This window comes from Galeopterus variegatus, unplaced genomic scaffold (assembly GCF_000696425.1).
Source record: "Galeopterus variegatus unplaced genomic scaffold, G_variegatus-3.0.2 Scaffold15915, whole genome shotgun sequence".
In the NCBI taxonomy this organism is placed as follows: Eukaryota; Metazoa; Chordata; class Mammalia; order Dermoptera; family Cynocephalidae; genus Galeopterus; species Galeopterus variegatus.
In genome coordinates this window covers 553-8,973 of record NW_007742026.1, presented here as the reverse complement: position 1 = coordinate 8,973, position 8,421 = coordinate 553, and the positions used below count along the sequence as shown (strand labels likewise).

Genomic DNA, 8,421 nt, shown 5'->3' with positions numbered 1-8,421 from the left:
TGTCTCTGTGCCACTTTTCTCCCGCTCACCCTCTGACCTTTAAATAGGAGTTCCAGGTTCATGCAAAGACCACTAAGTACACAGAGCTGACCATGCTGTCACTATCCACGTTCTAGCATGTAGAAGGGGATGTCCCACCAAAGGCAGAGAAGGGGTATAGGAAGCCAGAAGATGGGGTAAGATAGGCCCTTCTCAGCTGCCAGGAGTAGCCGTTGTTGGCTTCCTGTTCATTTTCTACGATCTGGCCCTCATAGGGGCCAAAGTGCAGATCCAACGGCAGATCGGATGTCTCATTCCATACTCCAAGCCCGGCCTCGGGGATGCCCGATGGCCCAATTCTCAGCCCAGGGGGCAAAGTGAGGGCTGAGCGGTCGGGATGCCCCTTGTCCACTGCAGTGTCCTTTACAAATGTAGGGGGTCCATGAGCCGGACAGCTGTCGATAAAGATCTCCTGGCATTTCTCACAATCTGGAGGCGAGAGCAGCAGGGATTAGGAAAAGTATAGTGCGTGTTCCTGGATATGAAGAGCTTCAGAAAGAGCCCAGCACTTACGTAATTTAGCCTCAGTCCTGTACTCCAAGCCACCAGAGTAAAGGAATGACTTGGGGTCAAACGACAAGATGAAATTATTGTACCAGGACATGGCCTTCTCCATGAGTGGGCCAAAGGGTCACTTACACAGGATGTCATCATCCTGAGGCTCATCGACCTCTTCGTATGTACAATCCTTTCTTTCTCGCAGGCAGTACGTCTTCGTTTCAGTTTCTTCTGTTCTGAGTTCTAAGTTGGAGAAGAGTAGGTGAGTGAGTTAGGAGTCTCGGGTGTTTGTACCTGTTTCATCAGAAAATGTGAAATCTCCTACCATCAAATTATCGTGTATCCTTCTACATACTCTGGCTCCCCACCCCTTCACTACCTCTTAACTATTATTTCAGAGAGACTAAGACTCCACACCCACAGTGACTACAGATGCATCATTCAATTTTAGTTTCTGGATTCCCAGGATCAGGTTTAACCTCCCAAACTTTCTACTCACAAGACAGTTAATTCATGCATTTATTTATCCACAAAATATGTGTTGAGGGTGCATTACACATTAGGCATTGAACAAAGGCGTGGATGTACACTAAGAAAACGTGGTCTCTGTTATGACAGACGGATTTATTGGACACCTTGCATGTATCAGTTCTTTTGCTTTTAAGCAATATATGAGCTATATGTGTTTATCTTCAATATACAGATTAGCATTAAGCAGCTCAGAGGATTTATAATGTCTGCCCAAGGCCCTAATGATTCTGCGTGGGTTATAACCCAAGTGTGTGACTTCAGAGTTGGCGTTTGTTCTTACATGTTATTCAATACTACATCTAACGTCTGGTCTCAGCATAGTCCAGCTTCAGTGCAGGCCTATTGCAAGTCTACCCCACATATCTAGACCATACTCATCGTCCTTTCCAAAGGACCTAGAGGGGCTAAAGTCCCCAAATTATTTTCTCTTACCCAATTTTTGTCCAGAGGGCAGTCCAGAGGTACTCGCTTCTGCAGGACGGGACACTCGTTTCTGGGCCTTCTGTGAGTCCCTTCTTTTTAGTAAACCTGTTGTTTCTGACAATTTCTTCAATGTAGATTCATTACTTAATGGTGCCCTGGACATTCCCTTTAACGTGAGAGTCACATATTAAAAGACAGCATAGATTTCTTGAGTTCCTTAGGGCTTGCAACCTGTTTTCACATATATGACTTTAGTTAATGGTTCAACAATCCCTGGAAAAACCTGGAGTGTCTGAATACCAGAGAGAAAGAAAAAGGCCTGAGGGGGTAGTGAATCCAGGACTGGAGCTCATGTCTTAAGGCCCTTTTCCTTCAACTTTCTAAATATAAGTGAGAGTGAGGGAGGGAGAATACTTTGGAAGACAAGCTGGAGACTCAACAAGGTCTGTGAAGGAAGGAGGTAGGGGCTTATAGAGAAAAAGAGGGCCTCTTCCATAAACTAGTCGACATATGATGGAAGGAGAAATGTAGAAAAGCACAGAGGGTACAAAACACATCTGGAAAATGAACAGGGAGTTTGGGAAGAGAAGGAACAGTTGGCATAAGTGTATCTAGACGACTCAGAAAGTGATGCTAAGAGCTGCAAACTGCCATATCCTGGAAGGAATATTTCACTTTGGAATTGAACTAACTGGTTCCTGTACCAATTCTGCTTAAGTGAGGGTGTACCGTTAGCTAATTCTATTCAGCTTCCCAATCCATAAATTGGCTTCCATTCTAATTCTTAATGGTATAGTGAACATGAAATGCAATAATGTTCACCAAGTGTTTTGTGAGGCATTAAATACAGTACAAACATGAGATTAATAATTTCTCTTATAGTCCTGACATCGATTTACCTCCTCAACCATCTCTACAGTTGAAATCTAATTCAAAGATATTATCTTCAGCATTACTTGACCCTGTTACATCTATTTTAATTTGTGAAATTTGGAATCGCTTAGAAAACACTCAGGGGGCCCTCAGGGGCTCCAAGCTGGGACTGGGACTCCTGAGAAAAAGCAGGTATGGACCACACTCTCAAAGAGCTCCCAATACAGAGGCAGCAGGCTAAATAAATGATTTGAAACAGCATGAGATCTGCTTAATTCGGACCCAGAGGAACGAGCAGTTACTTGTTCCTACAGGGAGGAGCGTTTAAAATCAGTACCAGGATACATTTCTACTGGATAGTGTAAAATACATGAAGTGCTAAGTCATTTTCCTATCTGTTGTTTCTCAGTCAAACCTCAGACTTCTCAGGGCTAGGAGCAGCTTTCTCACAGCTGAATGGGTCCCTTGTGAGAGAGTGGGAGCTATCTCCGTCTTCAGCTGGGACGGTGCACAGTAGAAATTGACTGTGTATTTGCAAGCTTCCCTTAGAGGGTCTTAGCATATCTCTCACTTAGCACAGCAGAGAAGAATTAGGTTGAAATAATCAGTCAGATGAATAATGCAGAGGTGTCCGGGTAAGGCAGCATGAACTTTATAAAACATGAAAGTTTGAATGAGCTTGTAAGTACTTTAGAGAAGGAAGGAGCATTGGATTAGACTGAACCACTACTCACTGTGATCTCAGGCATAATCAAACATTTCTGTACCTCAGTTTTCTCATCCACAAAATGGTTATGCTTATAGTACCAACTTCAAAGGATTGTTGTGAGGGTTTGAGTGAGTTTATTCATATAAAATGCTCAACATAACGTCTGAAATATTGCAAAAATAAAACAAGTGGTAGCGGTTATTGTTGCTCTTATTAACTCTTAAAACGATGATGTCAGACACTGTGCTAAAGTGATCCGAAAAGGAAGGCAGCAGTCCTAGGCTACTCTGCACGGTCTCCTGCTCTCACGTGTGTTTGGATCTTCCATGACGAAGGTTGTCTTAACAATAGGATTTTTCAGGTACTCACCGTCTGGTGTTGACTCTTTTCCACTCTGCGGGCCCCCCGATGAGGTTTGGCTAAAAGGTGATGAGAAATCAGTGTTTTCGTTGGTAAATATTTTTAAGCTCAGAAGATTCTCATCAGGGACAGAGAATTCTGAACCAGAGAGTGACAAATGAAACCAAAGCAAACCAAACCTCATCTCTCCTTCATCTTGTGTTCACAAGGTATCTACTACATTTATTTTTAAAAAATGAATTGGCTTAACTTTCATTAAAAAAAAAAAAAACGCTGAACGAAACCACACAGTGGAGGAAAGGTCAGTGTCTTCCAGAGATGGAATTGGGAAAACTGGATCGCCACATGCCAAAGAATGGAGCTTGACTCTTCTCTTACACTACACACAAAAATTACATCAAAATAGATTAAAGACCTTAATGTAACACCCAAAAGTATAAAACTCCCAAGAAGAAGACATGGGGGAAAGCTTCAAGAAATCGCATTTGGCCGTGATTTCTTGGAAATGACACCGAAAGCATAAGTGACAAAAGGAAAAATAGACAGAGGACTGCATAAAACTTAAAAACTTCTGAGCACCAAAGGAGACAATCAATGGAGTGAAAAGGCGACCTACAGAATGAGAGAAAATATTTACAATCCTGTATCTGATAAGGCCTTAATACCTAGAATACATAGAGAGCTCCTACAACTCAACAACAAAAACACAACCCAGTCAAAAACTGGCTGCTAGGACTGCACTTGTTTCCTCCCAAATTCGTATGTTGAAACCCTAATTCCTGGTGTGATAACATTTGGAGATGGAGCTTTGGGGAAGTAATTAGGGTTAGATGAGTTCATGAGCGTGCAGCCCTCATGACGGGATTAGTGCTTTTATAAGGAGAGGAAGAGAGAGATTCCCCCCAAGAGGTGGAAGCACCCTAAATATCCATCGACAAATGAATGGATAAAGAAAATGTGCTATATAAATACCATGGACTATTATTCAGCCTTAAAAAATAAAGAAACCCTGCCACGTGCTGCCACACGGATAAATCTTGAAGACACTTTGCTAAGTTAAAGAAGCCAGTCACAATATGGCAAATATGGCATGGTTCACTTACATGAGGTATCTAAAGTAATCAAATTCATGGAAACAAAGTAGAATTGTTGCCAAGAGCTGGGGCAGGAGGAAATGGGGTGCTGTTGTTCAATGGGTATAGTTTTATAGTCATGCAAGATGAAAAAGTTCTAGCAGTTTCTTCCACGTCAGTGTGTATATAGTTAACGATATCATACACTCAAAAACTGTTAGGAGGGTGAGTTTATGTTATGTGATTTCTTACCACAATAAGAAACAATAAATTGATGTGTGACAAACCATGGGGTTAGTCATGTCTTCTTCTAAGACAGTTGATCCAATGACTGAACATTATGACATTAGGGTTAGAAAGCTTTTGGGTGGATTTACAGTTCAATTCTGGTTTAGTTAATTGTCCGCTGATTAATTAACAATTTTTAGCAAAAATAGTCTTTTTTTATTATTACTTTAAAGAATGATAGACTTTAAACATATAGAAAAGTATGGAGAACAATGCTGGAAAACCTATAAATCCATCACCATGCAGTCCCATTTCAATATTCTTCCACAGCTGCTTCAGATGTTTTTATCTCTAGTGTTTATTTCAAAATTCAAAAATAAAAATAAGACAAACAAAAGAGCTAATTATGATGCAGCGAAGCCACCTGCCAGCCCTTCCTCCTTCTCTTGTATTAATAACTTCTGAGTTTGGTATTTCTTACTCGCATTCAGACTTTTATACTTTTAGCACTTATTACTGTATCTGTAAATAAAATATGTAATTCTTTTACAGGTTTAAAACCTTTATATGAACAGCCTCTTACTGTATATACTGTTTTGCACCTTGCTTGTTTGTTGAACATTTATGTTTTTGAGAGAACATGGTCTCCTTCGTTAACTCCTGAGATAAAGCTGAGACATCAACCCAGGCTGGTTTCAGGAGGTCACCTCTGATTCCTCCTGGCCCCTCACCTTTCTGCCTAGGTGTCCATTCTTCATCAGAATCGTCAGTGTCATCCACACGGAGCTTGGCCTGCCTTCGGTGACTCGTGACAGCTGCTCGAGGGGCTGTGCGACCTGGAAAGAAGCCAAATCTTTGTCCTAAAAGGGAAGAGGTGGGAGGAGGAACAAAGGGTGGTGGCAATGGAAAGCACCACAAAGCCAGTGTGGCTCAGCATGGGCCGGGAGAGTCTTGAACAAGGTCAAGATGTGAGCTCTGCATGACTAGTGCCGACACACAGCCGTGCACTGACAAAAAAATAGAACAAAATTTCCCCTCCAGATTTGTCTCCATACAGAAGGGAACTGTGGGGAGATGTACCTGCCTAAGAAAGAGCCAAAATAATACGGGGACAGAAGACCTGTATTATATTTCGCAGGCTGGTCTGCAACCAGCACTTGCAGTTACCTATATTAATCAGCTCATTATGGTTCCTTTTCACATTCCTATAGCAAATTTTCTCCCATTTTCCCATCTCCCCCCATTTTTCCTTGGAGAAGTATATGGAAATGTCTTTGAAAGCATCTTAACCTAGAGAAAATAACAGATTTCATCAATGATTTACTGTACACATCACAACATCAAGTGGGGCCTTTTTTCTGCCTTATAATCATAACAAGCAGAACACAGCCTGGGGCCTTGGGGTGGTCTCTGTGAAACAAGGATAAATAAATTCCCTCCCTCCCCAGATTGTGTCCTGTTTGAAAGAACACAGCATCTGCCTTGCTCTCCCCTGACACAGAGAGTTTGATTCTAGTGTCCTTTTCTCCCCCATGTCCCAGACAGGACCAATTGTCCCCATTCCAGGCACATTCACAGCCAGGGTTGCACAGAGGTGCAGGCCACGAGTCTGTAGCCCTCCAGACACCAGCTCCTTGTCACTAGGTCCCCCTCTGCATCCTTCCTACAAATCCTGCTTGGAGCCCAGCTTGACTTTTCCTACCTCTCACTGTGAGCTTCCGCCCTGTTCTCCCTGCGTCTCCCTGAGGATTCTCCTCCTGGGGCCTGTTGAGGCTCACGGTGCTGGGACAGGATTGCAGGCCCTGATCCACCTCCAAGGCTGGGAAGGGCTCCTGAGTCTCCTGGCTGCAAGGCCAACCCTCCTGTGGAAAGAGAGGGCGCTGACAGGGGGCCACAGCCCAGACCACTGCCCAGAGCCAGGCTCTGTCTTCTCCACTTGGTTGCGGTGTCTACACTAGAAAGATGTGGGGACCCTGCAAGGACTGGAGGAAGTTGGGGAGGTCTGGGAGCTATTGACGGGATGGGGGGGTCTCCGCTGGCCACGACAGACCACCTAATGTGAGCTGTTTTGTTTCAGTTCCCCTGCAGCTTGACGCATCTGAGGAAGGGTGGCAAAGGTGCCTGAGGGTCAAGGCTTAGGTGTCTTCGAGGGGACTCCTGAGGTGTGAGGGCCAGGGGAGTCCCATGGAGACCTTGAGGTCCCCTGACTGGTGGGACTCGGGTTATACTGACCAGCAGAGTTCTGCTCCAGAGAGAAGAAATGAACATTTCTCATAGGAAGGATTCTGGGATCTCCACCAGGAGATTCTGGAAAACTCTGGGAGTAAAGCAGCCTGGATCTCTAAGGAGCAGCAATCCCTCAGGCTGAGGAGATTTGGTATCTCCAAGGCAAGTGAGATTTGGGGTCTCTCAGGCTGAGGTTCTGGGGGTTTTTGAGGTCGAGGAGATTTGGAGTCTCTCAGGCTGATAGTATTTGGGGTTTTTCAGGACAAGATTTTGGGTCTTTCATGCTGAAGAGATTTGGGATGCTCAGGTTGAGAGGCTTTGGGATTCATCAGGTAAAGGGAATTTGGGAACCCTCAGGATGAAAGGATTTGGCATTTTTGAGGATGAGGAAACTCGGGGTCTCTCGGGCTAAGGAAATTTGAGGTCTCTCATTAGGGGGCTTTAGGTTTTCTGACACTGACGTTATTTGGGGGTCTTTGTAGCTGAAGGACGTTTCCAGGCTGAGTAGGATCTCTGAGGTCGGGGAAATTTGGTCTGTGTGTGGGTGTGGTACTTGGGGTTTCCCAGGCTGAGGGGTTTGGGGTGCCTTAGGCTGAGGGGATTTGTGATTCCTCAGGCTTAGGGTATTTGTGCTCTAAGTATTAGGGGATTTGGCGTTCCTGTGGGTGAAGGGATTTGAGGTCCCTCCAGGTTAGCGGATTCGAGGTCTCTTGGAGATGAGGGATCTGGGGTTTCCCAGGCTGAAATCTGAAGGTCTCGGGCTGAAGGTTTATAAGGGTTTCTTACTGCATGACCACGACTTCCCGAGTTCCTGTCAGTCTCTCCAGCTTTCTCCTGCCGCTCTTCCGACCCTGGCCCCGGGGCCTGCTCGGATTCTCTCGGCAGTTGAGACATCGAAGTTGGCGAAGCAGCGAAGCAGCCGTCGGTACTACCCCGCACGGCAGAAACCGACATTCAGAGCTGCAACCAATGACCGATCAGGCGGGGATAAAGGGGCGGGGAGTAGGGCGGAGCCATGTTTGTCAGTTACAGGCACCACTCCGTTCTAGTCTCGGGCGTCAGGGCGGGGCCTGTTCTTTCTCGTCACGTGGAAGAACCCGCCCCACACTGTCGTGCGTGTGCGTGCGTCAGTCAGAAAGCATGGCATGGTCAGAATGGTCTCGCGATCGTGACCTGCCGGGCGGGCTCGTCATGAGCCGAACCCGGCTCTCTGCACTAGAGTCGGTCTGCCCCGTGGTCCTGCCCACAGAGGATCTCAGTCGGGGTCGTGCAGTGTGTTTATCCCTCAGGATCACTGTGGGGGCCATGGTTTCCCTGGCGCTGCCATGTTAGGGGGAGGGGGAGGAGATTGGTATTCGGGTTGTTGGTGGTGTTGGGGACAGAGACTGAAGAGGTCTTCTACTCTGCAGTCATCACTCCCCTGTCCCCAGAGGACACTGCTCGCCCCCACCTCCTTTCTGC

General features: G+C 45.5%; 1 protein-coding gene across 1 annotated transcript; it reads right to left on the bottom strand.

Moving 5' to 3' along the window:
- Window positions 1–112: 112 nt before the first annotated feature.
- Window positions 113–7,914, bottom strand: LOC103582366 (probable histone-lysine N-methyltransferase PRDM7). Its single transcript, XM_008563983.1, has 8 exons — window positions 7,747–7,914; window positions 6,437–6,596; window positions 5,902–6,018; window positions 5,466–5,570; window positions 3,443–3,492; window positions 1,501–1,657; window positions 679–780; window positions 113–468 (listed from the first exon to the last, which is right to left on the bottom strand). Exons 1-8 carry the CDS (start codon window positions 7,912–7,914, stop codon window positions 113–115), a joined length of 1,215 nt encoding a protein of 404 aa, XP_008562205.1.
- Between the last annotated feature and the right edge of the window lie 507 nt (window positions 7,915–8,421).

Excerpts from the sequence above, each read along its gene's own strand:
- LOC103582366 (XM_008563983.1), bottom strand. The coding sequence starts at position 7,914 with ATGTCGGTTTCTGCCGTGCGGGGTAGTACCGACGGCTGCTTCGCTGCT. Across the intron at positions 6,019-6,436 it reads GCGGAAGCTCACAGTGAGAG|ATGCTTTCAAAGACATTTCC; the intron begins GTAGGAAAAGTC and ends CTCTAGGTTAAG. Across the intron at positions 469-678 it reads TCAGGATGATGACATCCTGT|ATTGTGAGAAATGCCAGGAG; the intron begins GTAAGTGACCCT and ends TCTCGCCTCCAG.